The following is a 14,565-nucleotide window of genomic DNA, read 5'->3' as shown; positions in this document are numbered from 1 at the left end:
GCTTGAACACCAGCTATCATCCTGGCCTATCTGACAGGCTGAGGATTCACTTTGAATTCAAGTATACACCCCAATAGCACCTAGCGCAATGAATCTCTCACTCGTCGATCCATTTGTCCTGGCGCAGGAATACCCAGATACTTTGACTGAGAAGCTGAGTATGTACCACCCATACTTCCTAACAATGAAGACTACTAACCGAGTCCACATGGTATAGGCAGCGGCCATGCGACATGCTTAAGCTTCAACCACAAAGGCGACTACCTTGCCTCCGGACGAGTTCGTGAACCCAATACCAAAAAAAAAGACATATATCCATATAATGGTCTGAAGACTAAGACATGCTCTAGGTGGATGGCACAGTGGTGATCTTCGATATTGAAACCAATGGCGTGGCGCGGAAATTGCAAGGCCACACGCGACAGATCCAGTCTCTGAGGTACAATTACCCCAGACTAAACACACCGATCTACATTGAACCCCCAAAATACTGACTCCATACCCAGCTGGTCTCGCGATGGCCGATACCTCCTCACCTCGTCCCAAGACTGGAAGTGCATTCTTTGGGATCTCAAAGATGGCTCACGAATCCGCACAGTCCGATTCGAAGCGCCAGTATACATCGCCGAGCTACACCCGTTCAACCAGTACAGTTACCACAATTCCCCCGCTATCTGTCAAAAGTCATCTCATCTAACTTCTTCTGCTCTCCAGCCTCCTTTTCGTCGCATCCCTCTTCGAAGACCAACCAGTACTGGTAGACGTCTCCAGCACAAAACCAATCAAACGAATCCTTCCCTCCGCCCCCCTCAGACCACAAGCACCAAAAGACGAAGAAATCGACCCAGCCGTAGCGGCCAAACAAGCAGCGCAAGATGCCAAGCACTCTACATGTGTAACCATCTTCACAGCCTTCGGCAACCACATAATCGCCGGCACCTCGAAAGGCTGGATCAACATAATCGAAACACAAACCTGCACCACAATCCACTCAATGCGCCTCTGCAACGGAGTAGTCATCCTCCTCCGTCTAGCTAGCAACGGGCGGGACCTCCTGGTCAACAGCTCGGACCGAGTAATCCGCACGGTACTAATGCCAGACCTATCACAGCTGGGGATCGACCTGGAACCATCCGCGATAAAACTGCACGTGGAGCACAAATTCCAAGACGTGGTCAACCGGCTTAGCTGGAACCATGTAACATTCTCGTCGACCGGCGAGTTCGTCACCGCGACAACATTCATGAACCCTGATATCTACGTGTGGGAACGCAGCCACGGGTCACTTGTCAAAATTCTGGAGGGACCACGTGAGGAACTCGGCGTTGTGGAGTGGCACCCGAGCAGACCGATGGTTGTGGCGTGCGGGCTGGAGACCGGATGCATATACACGTGGTCGATAGTGTCACCGCAGAAATGGTCGGCGCTGGCGCCTGATTTCGGCGAGGTTGAGGAGAATGTGGAGTACATGGAGGCGGAGGATGAGTTTGATGTTCACCCGGCTGAGCAGGTGCATCAACGACGACTGGATCAGGAGGATGAAGTGCCGGATGCTCTGACGTTTGATTCGGTCAAGGGGGATGGGGATGCCGATGGCGTTGAGCCGTTCAATCTGCCTGTCTTGCTGAATATTGAGGACAGTGATTCTGGTGAAGATGTTGTTGCTGTTGGGCCGGGGACTATGCGACGGAGGACACCTGGGGCTGGAAGGGAGGGTGTCAATGGGGATGCGGACAAGCCTGCGACTAATGGGGCTTCGAGGGGTGCTACTAGGAATCGGCGACGATAGTAGGCCTGTCTTGTGTGTTGTACTTTCCTTTGTCTATCTGCATCTCCAATGTTGGAGGGCTGTACTAGCATATTTTGCATACGGTGGCGTTCATTTTTTAGGGATGATTGGTCTACAATCCGGCGTTGGTGGAAGAAGCTTCTGGGCTTTGTTTGATCTCATGCTGCAGCCAATGAATGCCTACACAACGCAGACGGGTCGTGATGATTAGAATGATCCAGGTGCTTCTATATTCAACAAACATATCGTTTCGAGACTTGAGGTCTTCTTTATATAAATTTAAGATGGCAGCGGTTGCAAGAACAAATAGAATCCACGGCTGTGATAGTACCGAAATACCAAGACTTGTGGGTGCAGTCTTCCAAATACAGCTGCGTCTCAGCGAATGCATTGAAACAAAGGGATCATTGGTACGAAATAGGGAAAGAGATAGGGGATATACATGTATTCAATAAGAGTACCAAGAGCAAAAGTTGATTCTAAAGAGACATATTGACTTGGCATTCAGGTAGCAAATGGAAGTGTCAGAAACTACAGGAAGGTAACCTGGGTATATATAAGCCGGAAATGTTCGAAATCCTTGGCTGAAAGCCCAAAACGCCACAAGATGCAAAGTCCAGCATGCAGAGAGAAAAGAAAAAGGATAGAGTAGAGTATAGAAAGAAAAGTCATGACCCGAGAGGGCCGTGGGCGCATACATCGTGTCGGCCGTCAATCCCCCAAACCTCTTAAGAAGTCATTAAACAAGGTTCATAGTCCTATCGGCTGTTGGGACCTATAAGGCCAACACTTTGAGATAATATCTCAGTTCCCATGCCTGGACCTTGAACAAAACAAAAATCATAAAGCTGTGCTGTAAAGTCGTTGGCTCTGGAGCGAACATCTAGTTGCACTTGCAACAGAAGCACATTCAAGGTCAACGTGGCAAGTGCACACTCTGGGCCAGCCAAAGTCTGTGAGACCCGGTCTATTTTGAATATGATGATCAAGCGGGTGTATTTTTTGGGGTAGTAAAGCCAATATCGAGGTCCCCGTCAGATTGAAGGAAACGCCCTCTGGTCGACTGCCATGTGGGTATAATTCAGCTTATTCCTCGACGGGTTTTCGCGCCTGGTAAATGTGCAAAAGGTTGTATGTTTTGATCTTTTTGTCGAAGGCTTCCTGTTTGACGTCGAATGCAATGCGGTCAATCTGCTCCCTAGACCAAGAAAGAACCCGGCTGAAAGGAGCCAAACATAATGGCTGAACGCTCTCGGAGATGGCCAAATTGTACCAACGCGCAACTTTTTGCTCATGGGAATCAGGATGCCATGGGTTCATAGGCAATCCCACAATCTGGTGGTCGATCTCGGTGAAGCCCGCTTCTTGCAAATTTCGGATCGTGTCATTCGAGCTGTGAGCCAGGGGCCGCATGGTAGCTTCGGTCGCGTGCTTCAAGGTCGAGTACCAGCTAGCCATCGCGCGTCCCGGTTCACCATCTTTGTCCTCGACGCGAGGCCGGAAGTCGATTTCAACCTGCTCAAACCAAGCGCCCGGCCGGAGATGCTGAAAGACACGTCGGTAGAGACTGGGCCAACTTGCGACACTACCACATCCCATCTGCATATGAATAATATCCCATGAATCCTCCCCCATGGTCCAGGGGCCCTCGAAGTCGAACGGGGCATAGAAATCGCAGTTCTTGGGGAAATTGGCCGGTTGTATTGGCGCAAGGTCCACCCCCACCACGAAGGAGTTGGGGTATTTATTCGCAACTTCGATGCTCCAGATGCCGGTTCCACAACCCAGGTCGAGAATTCGAGAGCCCGGGGGATGTGGTGCATAGATTAAGCCATCCTCGGCCCGTGCAACCGTGAACAATTTATGGAATATGTCGAGACGGTCCTGTTCTTCCTCGTCGCACGGGAGCGGGTAGACTCCTTTCCGGTAGCCATGGTACACTCGGCCATTCTCGATGTGATTCGGGTATTTTTCGGGCATTCTGTTAGGACAGCGGTCAGTCCTTGAATTGCACGGATTGAGTATGGAGTGACGTACTTGCGATCAGACATTATGATAGGAGATGATCGCGATACTTGAGATGTATTCGACGTGTGGGACGCCTGTGTGGCTACCGATCCATTGCTAGTAAAGCGACCGTTCCTGCGAGGATCTTTATCGACTGGATCTCTATCGATCAGCGTGTACAGGTCCATCGCAGAAGACGGTTGTCGCGATCGGACTCGATCAGTTGCCACTGAGTGCGAGTAGTATCGCGAGTGGCCGGCATCACTCGCCGGGGTGGACTCGGACTTGTATCGTTTAGGCGGGGGTGGAGAAGTGATGGGAGGCAGGTGTCGTAGCCTAGTATCCCCGTTGAACATTTTCGGCAACGATGTACGGTCAGGTACAGGAAAGGAACCAGAAGACTCTCTATAAGACATGCTGACGTCTGCCATCAAAATACTGAGCTCCGCTCAAAAGTTATGGGGGCTTCGAATTCCCAAAGCTCCAGGGGTGAAGGGGGCTTTTAAGGTTGTTAAGCTGTTTTTCCCGTAGTGGGGTGGTAAGAAGAGAGAAACAAGGAAGAGGGGATGTGCAGAAAGTTGCAGAAGTACTAAATGGGAAACGAACCGCGCTGCTGGGAATTTTAGTGTCCTTTTTTTTTCAATTTTGCATAAAAGAAATATATTTTATATATTATATTTTATATTCTATATTCTATATTCTATATATTATACATTTATATTATAAAGCATATATATTCAAAGTGAATATCAATATCAAGAGTGGACCATTAGCGGGACGCGGACCGTCTGGGCCTTTTTCCAGGCCCAACAGATTGGTAGATATGGCTTCGGGTACAGAGTATACTCCGTCCATATTTCCTTTACCTACTTAGGTATATTGTAGATTATAAAATCTTCTATACAAAGAACCTTGGAATATATCGTCATACATTCTATTTAAAAAAACAAACCTTGTAATTTATCTCCCCCCTCACCGCAACCCAAATCCCCGGGTTCGTGGATGTGACCTTTTGAACGAATCAACTAAGGGGATACTACATCTTGGCGCCTTTAGCACCTTGGCCCTGGTAATCTTTTACCAGGTTGGGGACCTCTTTTGTGATATGTAAGAATGACCCTAACACCCGGACCATTGTGCTGGGTAAGCCATTGAGATATTTTCTTTTTCTTTCCATATGGAGTACTCCGGACATTATACGTGTCAGCATTCCCGAATAATGATCCAGGGTCTTTCCCCATTAGGCTTTCCTTATACATATTTCGCCGGGGATTCGGGATCTACTTCTATTATTTTTTTGGGTTTATAAATGGTCCTCTGTACCAAATCCCGAGATCTGTGTCTCCTTGCATGATACATATTTTGGAATAAGTATACGGAATATTTGAATATTTGGATATCTCAGATCTGGCGCTTGTCGCGCTGAATTTTCCGGGGTTTAAGGTCGCCGACTCGAGGGAGATTCCACGCTTGATGCTCTTGGTACTGACAGCTCATGGCGGTTTAGCTGTGCATTGTTGGGACATTTTAGCGTACATTATACAGAGTTCAATGTTTTTTTTTTTTTTCTTTAACAAATCCCGAGGTCCCCTTTTCAATTTAGAAATTTTATAGATCTTTTGCATTTGGTTATATCTAATTCAGTACCCATACCCCCATAGGTAGACAATTTGGTAAACATCGTACTCCGTACAATATTGGGAGCCCCACCTGGAAAAAAATTCCCCAAGCTCCAGTCCGAACATCAGAATTAAATTGTTACCCTATAATACATAAAACTCAAATATCTTTATATATTGTACACGGTACATTAAGGGACATTAATCGGGGACATCGGAAAACATTAACCCCTCGCATCAGCCACGGCAGAGATTAGTATCTCGATATCAGGAAATCCACGGTCTAGCAGCTCCCAATCCACCCAATGCACACACTCAAAGCAGTAGCGTCATCGACTCTGTCGCTGCCGGCAGATAATTACATCTACTCGATCGTCCCATCTGCGCCGGGGACCTTCGCCGCCATCTCGTCAGATGACTCGCTGCGGGTGTTTGACGCCGTCGATCTCGATCGCGGATCTGTGGTCTCGGACGCTGCTCACAATGGTGTCACCGCCCTACGGAGCTTCGCTATGGGCGAGTCACACCTCCTGGCTACGGGTGGCCGTGATGGAAAGGTGAAGGTTTGGGATGTTCGGACTGGGAATGGAAGTCCGGTTGTGGAGATGGAAACGAGTGAGTTTGTTCTGGTTAAGCTTTTTTTTCTATTTTCTTTTTGGTTTGCATCTATTGCCTCTTCGGGGTTATCGGGAACCTGCCTTAAACAAGGGCCATACTAGGTTTTGCTGCTGCATTTCCGGTGGGCTGTTACTGGTTTTCGGAAAATTTGTTGACGCTTGGATTCAAGGATGGTCCTGGCTTGGATTTTGCCTCGAATGCATATTTGCTAATACATTGTCTCTGCGTCTATAGCGAAAAAGTCGCCTGTTCTGTCGGTGGCTTGTAACCCAGAGACAAACACTATTGTTGCGGGGACGGAGCTGGTCTCTTCACAGGCGGTTGTTGCATTCTGGTAGGTTTCATCTTATACTTTGGTTTTAATTTGAATGGGCCCAGCATTCTCTGATATTTGTATCGGGATATGCCTTCCAATCCCCAAGACAAGAACAGTTTCTATTAACCCCGGTCCCGCTAACCAACAAACAGGGATATCCGATCCCCCCAGGAATTCCGCCTTCAATACGTGGAGAGTCACAACGACGATATCACCGAGGTAAGTGTACCTCCATTCTAAGCCCGACGCCAACAGTCCCCATCACCAGCCAGACTAACCATTACATCGGCGCCTTGCCTGTTACCGGTACACAGCTCCAATATCACCCGACGCGCAGTAACATCTTACTCTCCGGCAGCACGGACGGACTAGTGAACATATACGATACGACCGTAACAGATGAAGATGAGGCCCTGGTACAAGTGATCAACCACGGCTCCGTACATCATGCCGGGTTCCTCTCGGAGCGCACCATCTTCGCCCTCAGTCATGACGAGCACTTCTCCGTGTACCCGGCCACAGACCCAGACGATGCCTCGCAGGAGCCCGAGCCCGTGCACTTTGGTGACGTGCGTGATCCGCTAGGCTGCGAGTATGTTGCGCAGCTGTGTGTTGGTGCACAGGGGCCGTATATCGCCGCTGGCAATAAGATGTAAGTTTCTTGTTTGTCTTTTGTTTTTTTGTGTGTTTCGGTACTGGGAAGAAGGCATGGCATACACACGTGCTGTTGTGCTTGTGTTTTTTCCTCGGTTTTTCGTGGGCTCATGGGTGTTTGCTAATTAATGTCTTGCAGTGACAACCGTCTCGATCTTGTCCCACTCATTTCCAGTCCGTCGTGGAAGCTAGACCGGGATAATCTGTGGCGCTTGCCCCGTGCTCATTGCGAGGAGGTTGTGCGCTCGGTGTATTTGGATGAACAGGTACGTTTTTCAGGGAATGCTTCTTGTATCTGGGTAGCTGGTCTTCAGCTTTTGTTCTTTATGGCCCTCGCTAATCCAACTACTTCCTCAGAGTCAATCAGTCTTCACCTGCGGTGAAGATGGCTTCGTACGAGCATGGAGACCTACTGAAGGAAGTGATGCTCCAGTCCAGTCCGGGTCTGCAAAGGCTCGGCCGAAGGAGAAGAAGAAGGATAGGTTCAAGCCGTATTAGTCTGTGTACTGTGAGCGGGTGAATGCATCTGCTGCTGACAGTCTGTTGTGTATCAATTGGTGTTTGGGGTGTGGGTAAAAATAGATAGTTACTTGGATCATATGAGGTTATGTCGTCATTATTCGAAGTGGTGTGTAGAATACGTTTTGACAGTATACAAGTTGGAAATATATTCCAGACCATGACTTCTGGTAGGGTATAAATAACAGTTGGAAACCACTTCCATTATGGAGATTACCAATCGAACCCAAGCTACACATGTACGGTTTGAGAGTTTTTTTTCTAAAACGCAAAAAATAAATCAAAGCTGTTTATCTAGAAGTGTGAAGAGTAAAAAAACAAAATCCAGTAGTCGCCGGGATCGAACCGGGATTGAAGCCTGATATATGAGGTGTCAAATCTTATCTCTAATATTTTTTTCCGTATCAAAACTTTTCTCCAGGCACAAGGAACCAACTTCCTGGAATTACCTTTCCTCCAATCCCACAATATACATACCCAAATCCAAGCCGAAACTTCCAAGATTCAAAAACCACACCTTATTGCCCACCTAACACCTCCACAAGGGCAAACACACCACACACCACAAAATGGACGCCCAAGCCTACCTAATCAAGCATGGCTGGTCCGGCCCCGGCAACCCACTGAACCCAAACAAACGACCCGGTGCACACAGCGGACTAGGCCTCACACGACCGCTCCTCGTATCGCGCAAAGCCAACAACCACGGCGTGGGCAAGAAGACGACAAAAGACCCGACGAACCAGTGGTGGCTGCGTGGGTTCGAAGATGCCCTGAAGGGCGTCGGGAACGACAGTTTCGAGGCCACCTCTGCGCGCGAGAACAATGCGTTGACGAGCGAGCTTTATCGGCATTTTGTGAGGGGTGACGGGTTGGCTGGTACGCTCGAGGGGATGGAGAAGAAGAAGGACGAGAGTGGCACTTCTACCTCTAAGTCTAAGCGTAAGCGCGAGAATGAGGATGATGGCCTTGATCGCAAGGCCAGAAAACTGGCCAAGGCTGCACGGAAGGTGGAGAAGACTGAGAGGAAGGAGGAGAGACGTGTGAAGAGGGCTGCGAAGGCCGAGAAGAAGGAGAAGAAGGAGGCTGAGAGGCTTGCGAAGAAGGCTTTGAAGGAGAAGAAGCGGACTGCTTCTGAAGAGGATTATCCAACACCTACGTCGATGGATCAGGAATCTGATCAGACTGGGGCGGAGACTACGGAGACAGATGAGACAGTTGCGCGGTTAGAGGAGAAGGCGGCGAAAAAGGAAAAGAAGGAGAGCAAGAAGGCCAAGAGCACAGGAAGTGATGTGGTTGTCGAAGACTCGAAAAAGAAGTCTAAAAAGGAGAAGAAAGACAAGAAGGACAAGAAGGAGGCCAAAGCCTGATGTTGTCCATTTGTGACCATTTTGATATTGGAGCGCTTCACATGCATGTACAAAATTCTGCATATACCTGTTTTCCTTACGCCATCTAGAAACCAAGATACCCTTTTTGTTTGGCGAAATCCTGACCATTGCAACCATAGGAAATGTAAACGTCTATCTTTTTTTTGTGTTGGAGCTAAGCTACGCGGGTAATTTTCCAGGATTGCCTGATAGAATCCACGGCCGTTTCTCCCAGAACTCATCTTTGATGATATCGACATGGTCAACCACGACCTGTGCTTTCCGGCGCAGTTTGCGGATCTTGTCTTGCTGTGACCTTGACTGATTAGCCTCGACCGCCGGCGATTCTTCGTCTGCAGGTGATTTTGTAGGTTTAGGTTCCTCCAGCTCGTACTGTTGAGAGAAATATTAGAACAGATCGAGATGAAAGAATGACAGCATAGCAATTCGGGCATACCTGGCGATAAAGAACAGTGCCCTTTTTATAGATCTCCAGCTCGTTATTGTAGTTAATTCCAAACCGCTTGAATAGAATCTCATTCTTGTCGGCAGACACAGTGCCCTGATATCAAGTCAATTGCCTGTACTTCGAATTGGAGGAACAATAGCCTACCTTTAACTCTTGCTCGGCGTCTGTGTTACTCATTCCACCTTGCAGAACCATTGTCCAGAAGGTAGTGTTGTAGAGATTATTGATATGACCTAGTCATCCTATATTAGCCGGATGTGGCTCGAAATCAGGGGTATTGCGAGGCCATATCGCCATGGCAAAGTCACTTACAATCAACTTGTCTCCAGCTCATATAATCGCGGAGAATTCGGTTATTTGGGTAGATGACCGCACGCCCATCAAAAGATGGCAGATACGGTGGCAGGAGAGGTCTTTCAGGGAAGTACTCGCTCCATTTGTAAATGTAGTGTGCTGTGAACGTAGAGACGATGGTAGTCACTAGTTTCCTGGATGGAAGAGGTCCTGTCAACGGCCGTTTTTGCAAATTATATCGCAGGATATAGAAGCAAAGAGGAAATACTCACCCATTGCGCCGCTCAAAAAGTTGGCAGTTGGGGTGGAAGACGAAACTGAGGGAGTACCGTTAGCAACTGCGAGGATCGTGCTGAAACGAGTTGAACATACCTAAATTCGTCACTGACTCCGTAGGCGATGCATAGGTCCGGAAGCTCTTTCATGACCTCAACTGCCGCGGCATTCATCAGATCCAGTGCCCGGCGGTCATTGGGTTTCTTGAAAGCGTAGTGATCAGAGAGTCTATATATGTTAGACTCTGAATATAGAGATGCATTGTTGGACCAGAAGAGCAGCCACATCTTGGTGGAAGCTATGCATAGGAAGACGGTCATATAGATGCCGTTTTTTCCCTCCCGCATGAAGATTCCTCATGTATAGGGCATCCCCTCAAGAAACGAGAGATGGATACTCACTTGTGAAATCCTCGTCCATCAATGCGGACCACAATCCACGTATTGGGGAGCAGCACATCCGGCTGTTCGAAGGACTTGACGTACTCAAATCTGCGTTCTTTAGTAGGCTGAATTTAATATTTAATTTTTCAATGCTTACCTTGAGTTCGCCATTGTATGATCTAGACTTTGATGTTAAGTGATGAATAGCTCCGGGGAATGGAAATGTCATTTTGTGCGATTTCTGCCCGCCCGCATTTGCCCCAACTGGAGGGATTCTACATTTTTGGGGACTTGGGAGTGATTTGGGTAAAAATGAAACATTAATTTTCTGCAAAGACAGGCTACTACACTATCTAGAGATATTCAGGCATGCAGAATCCAAAAGTAAAGAAAACTCGTATGTTGTTGAGATGTCTAAGGGAGATGCTTTAGAATCTAGGAAATGAAAGTGAAAGGACAGAACCAAGATGTTCTATAGATACATGTGAGAATCATGATTTCTCAATCTCCTCAGAAATCTCTTCATCGCCAGTCTCACTGGCTCGCTCGCTAGTCTCGCTGGCCTTGTCAGACTTACGGGACTTGCGAGAAAAGAATCCCAGGCTGCTGCGGGTTGAGCGATCGGCGGATGTCACACTCGAGACAGTGCTATCGATACTCTTGCCGAGCTGTGCTTCGCTGGCCGCATCCTCGTCAATATCACCTTGCGAGGATTCACCTTTCTTAGAGAAAAGGCCCGAACGATCTTTCCATGAACTGAACTTGCTGGAACTGCCCTTGCGCGTGATCTTGCGAATAAACGACTCCTTAGAAGCATTGTCCATGGAAGCCCCGGATGGCATGCGCTCCAGCGATTCATATGAATCGCCAGTGAAAAGGGAGATGGAGCGAGATGTGCGAGACTCCGAAGGAGACCCATCGTACTCGTGAAGATCAAATGGGCTGTCAGGATCATTGCCCTTGCCTGTGTCCACCTCCGGCTTCTCGTCCGTGAAAACCGCCGTGAACGAGGGAGCAGCGGGGTTCAGCTTTGGAGTCAGCGGTCGATGAGAAGATGACGGGCGAGTGCCAATCGGTGCCTGGAGGGGTCGATGATGTCGGTCAAACGTGTCTTCCACAAAATCAGGCTCGCCGGTTAGACCGAGAGGGAGATGACCTGATGATCCATACTGGATTGAAGGTCGCCGAGAAGGAGCTCGAGACCAATTGGATGGTGCGGCCCAGTCGAATCCAAGCGGGCTGTTACGGTGCCCAGCATTCTCAGTTGATGGCCATCCGAAATGGCGGTTGTCTGTGGAGGGGTGCGGAAGTTGATTCGGTGTGTCGAATGAGGTCGACGAAGGTCGGGGGGACAGAGAGCCCCGTCGAACGCCACCGAGAAGCGATGAAGGATCAATAGGATCATGTCGAGGACTGAATTGATTGTACCCACTGCTAAGATCAGGATTCCCACGGGTGCCAGCACCACCGAAGCCAAACTTGCTGGATGAGAAGATATTCGAGAAAGCAGCTCGTCGGCTCGGCGCATGATCAGAAGAGCTGTCCATGGTGACACCGGTCGTGTTGCTTCGAGGGAACAATGACATCGGGTTTGCCCAGTTGCCAGTATAGCTAGATCGTCGCCGGCGTGCACCGATTGGATCCAGCTCATCAATATTGCGAGGGAAGGATTGACTCTGGCCGGGTTTCAAACTACCCAGCATAGGAGATTCATCCGCCAGGGTTTTCCCACGAGGCCGGTGGAAACCGAAAAGTCCAGAAAGCTTTCGGGATGCGCTTTTCGGGGCATCCCCAGCAGCAGACAGATGGACACCTTGGGATTCATCCTGCCGATTTTGAGTCTCTAGTGGGCTGGCAAAGATACTGCCGGCCCGACTGTCCGAAGAAACAGGCGACACTGGGCCGTGACCGAAGCTGTCCAGTGGAGTACTGGATGCCTCCATAGTTGCAAATCTTGGACGGGTTATAGATCGTGGGAATTCGGGCGATTCCTCGTCACCAAGGAGATCAGATGGCAAGAGGGCATCCGCACGGGGACTCATTTGCGGGTTATTGAAAGCAACTTCCGTATCTGAGCGCATAATCTCCGGGGGATCAGACAGGCCGGGAAGAGCCATGCCGTTATTGATATTGAAAAATGCAGAGCTCGGTGCGAATGTAGGCGAGTGGCCGGACGGGTTGTAGTTGATACTACTTGAAAATGTTTCGACACCCGGGAAGTTCAGAGGGGAAGACACATTGCTGTTGAGTGAGCTGCGATGGCGACGGGGCCGAATGGTGGCAGTATTCGACATATCGAGATCCAGGGTTGGAAAGGCAAAGGGTCCTGAGCTGCTGGGTCGTTGGGCTGTAAGCCACTTTAGGCGTTCTTGGGCTTCTTGATATTGTTGCTGGGCTTGCGCGTGAAGATTCACAAGCGTGGCATAACGTGCATGTAGGTTGCCCAGCTTGTGCTCCCACTGACGAGCTCGCTCGTTGTCGATCCGATCCAACTCCTTGCCATCTTCACTATCGCCTTCTTGTAATCCCATTCTTTCTTCTTCGAGCTTCTTAACCCGTCCTCCTTTATCCTGAATCTCATCGTCGATGGTCTTCATCTCCCCCTGCTCTTTCGCGATCTTGGCTCGAACCTCATCTGCGCGCACTGCCCCTTCTTCTTCAATCCTGGCTTTGTCATCCTTCGCCTGTAGAGCATCAGAGTTCATGCGTGAAATCTTCTCCTGCCATCGCAGGATGTCATTCTTGCGCTTCTTGCGCTCTGCCTCTTTTTGCTGAAGAAGTCTCATGCGCTTAGACTTTTCACCCTGCACGGTGCGGTTGACGCTTTCTAACTTGTAGACATGCTTTTTCAAATCGCCACTTGCTTCGTCCTTCTCCCTGACGCGCTTCCGCAATTCACTGCGCTGCTTTTCAAGGTCCTTCAGCACTGCAATATGCTCTTCTTCTTCCTCTGCCCCCTGCTTCTCCACGTTCTCGTTCTCGTGCTGTAACGACTTCAACCGGTCTGCTAATTGCTCCAAAGTCTCATCTTTGGCAGTCTTTGCTCTGCTCTTGAATGTTTCTTCGAAATTGCCTTGTGAAGCGTCCGTGGTTCCAGTCGCGGGCGAAATTTTCCGTCCGGCCGAGGGCCGTTTCCCCGGTAATTGGCCTGCACTATGCTCGCGAGACATTATCGGGGCAGATGGCGTTGGCAGGCCTACTGTAGACCTGGGGATCGAGGCGCGGATAATTGGACCCCCGGCGTTGCCATTTTGCTGGGCTTCGGACAGCGGAAGAGATTTTGTTCGGACATGGAGGATCGCACTGGGAGTCTGGAAGTTGGCGGCACTAACGGAAAGAACACAGATATGATATATGCTCCCGGGTAATAGATTTGATATTTCCACCGCTGTTTCTGCTCGTTTGGATTCGCCGACTATAGACCGTTAGTGCTTTGCTTAGTGGTAGGGAAGAACCAAGTCTATATTATACCTTTCACATTATTAACCTGGATGATATGCTTATGTATTGAGTTGTGGAAGTCGGGCTGTTTCCAAGCAAGGCGGATTTCACGGGCTGTGATCTCTTCGAGGGTGACCTCTGGCGGCGGAGGAATGTCGAGACCGAGCTTCTCCACCAAGACCTCATTTGAAGTCTGACAGACTTGCCAGGCACGATAGAGAAGCCTTCATACATTCGGTCAGCCGAGCAAAGGAAAACGTTGGAGCAGACAAGGGACTAACCAGATCAAAGCCCACAATATCGAGACGGCGAGGAAGAGGGCCATCACGCCTCGCACTCTCACGCGAGGGACCACTGCTGGGTAAGCGTCAAATGCAAAGTATAGCGGCTCATACATCCCAACGTCTGTAACCCATTGGACGCGGGCAGCGGGATACAGGAGAATTGCAAGGATCGCCCCAATGCTTGGAGTGGGCGGTGGGATAGGAACACGTGATCTAGAATGCTAGCCACCCAAAAACAGTTTAGCGCCAAAATGGAGATCAGCCGCTACGGGACCTCGGCACCTGCATTCCCCAAGGCTGATGTAATCAGAATTGTTGGGCGTTGAATGTTGACGAAACCAACAAATGTTGGATAGTACGGAGTAATTCGGAATAAATTATATGTATCTCCTTAATCAGGCTTACACTCCATATCCTCATTTTTCGTCACTGATATTGTGCTCATATTGTCCCGTGACGGTGGTTATGTAGCCGCGTCCACTTATCTCCAAGTGTCAGTCACATGGGCCAAGAGGATTAACTTCCC

The 14,565-nt window shown here is 49.2% G+C and overlaps 6 protein-coding genes across 6 annotated transcripts; 3 read left to right on the top strand and 3 right to left on the bottom strand.

Annotated features, from left to right (window-relative positions):
• Positions 1-88: 88 nt before the first annotated feature.
• Positions 89-1,789, top strand: N7517_003485 (Set1-mediated histone H3-K4 methylation subunit Swd1; the record flags this gene model as incomplete). The annotated part of the gene is made up of 5 exons (XM_056721215.1): positions 89-158; positions 218-279; positions 351-439; positions 507-647; positions 715-1,789. 5 exons carry the CDS (start codon positions 89-91, stop codon positions 1,787-1,789), a joined length of 1,437 nt encoding a protein of 478 aa, XP_056585350.1.
• A 1,086-nt stretch (positions 1,790-2,875) lies between these two features.
• N7517_003484 (class I SAM-dependent methyltransferase) lies at positions 2,876-4,212 on the bottom strand (the record flags this gene model as incomplete). The annotated part of the gene is made up of 2 exons (XM_056721214.1): positions 2,876-3,770; positions 3,827-4,212. 2 exons carry the CDS (start codon positions 4,210-4,212, stop codon positions 2,876-2,878), a joined length of 1,281 nt encoding a protein of 426 aa, XP_056585349.1.
• A 1,508-nt stretch (positions 4,213-5,720) lies between these two features.
• N7517_003483 (WD40 repeat domain-containing protein) lies at positions 5,721-7,501 on the top strand (the record flags this gene model as incomplete). The annotated part of the gene is made up of 6 exons (XM_056721213.1): positions 5,721-6,030; positions 6,268-6,367; positions 6,502-6,568; positions 6,622-7,001; positions 7,143-7,269; positions 7,361-7,501. 6 exons carry the CDS (start codon positions 5,721-5,723, stop codon positions 7,499-7,501), a joined length of 1,125 nt encoding a protein of 374 aa, XP_056585348.1.
• A 590-nt stretch (positions 7,502-8,091) lies between these two features.
• Positions 8,092-8,892, top strand: N7517_003482 (uncharacterized protein; the record flags this gene model as incomplete). Its single annotated transcript, XM_056721212.1, has 1 exon — positions 8,092-8,892. The coding sequence occupies one exon, from the start codon at positions 8,092-8,094 to the stop codon at positions 8,890-8,892; it is 801 nt and encodes a 266-aa protein (XP_056585347.1).
• A 180-nt stretch (positions 8,893-9,072) lies between these two features.
• Positions 9,073-10,485, bottom strand: N7517_003481 (tRNA guanylyltransferase; the record flags this gene model as incomplete). Its single annotated transcript, XM_056721211.1, has 8 exons — positions 9,073-9,285; positions 9,350-9,454; positions 9,506-9,594; positions 9,674-9,849; positions 9,928-9,972; positions 10,028-10,159; positions 10,333-10,422; positions 10,472-10,485. The coding sequence occupies 8 exons, from the start codon at positions 10,483-10,485 to the stop codon at positions 9,073-9,075; spliced, it is 864 nt and encodes a 287-aa protein (XP_056585346.1).
• Positions 10,486-10,805: 320 nt separating this feature from the next.
• On the bottom strand, positions 10,806-14,152 carry N7517_003480 (Fibronectin type III domain protein; the record flags this gene model as incomplete). Its single annotated transcript, XM_056721210.1, has 3 exons — positions 10,806-13,729; positions 13,786-13,979; positions 14,037-14,152. 3 exons carry the CDS (start codon positions 14,150-14,152, stop codon positions 10,806-10,808), a joined length of 3,234 nt encoding a protein of 1,077 aa, XP_056585345.1.
• Positions 14,153-14,565: the final 413 nt, after the last annotated feature.

The sequence above is a fragment of the Penicillium concentricum genome (genome assembly GCF_028827145.1).
Source record: "Penicillium concentricum strain IBT 3081 chromosome Unknown utg000001l_segment0_segment0, whole genome shotgun sequence".
NCBI lineage: Eukaryota > Fungi > Ascomycota > Eurotiomycetes > Eurotiales > Aspergillaceae > Penicillium > Penicillium concentricum.
The sequence above is the reverse complement of the archived record's forward strand: the minus strand, read 5'-3'. Positions and strand labels throughout refer to the sequence as shown.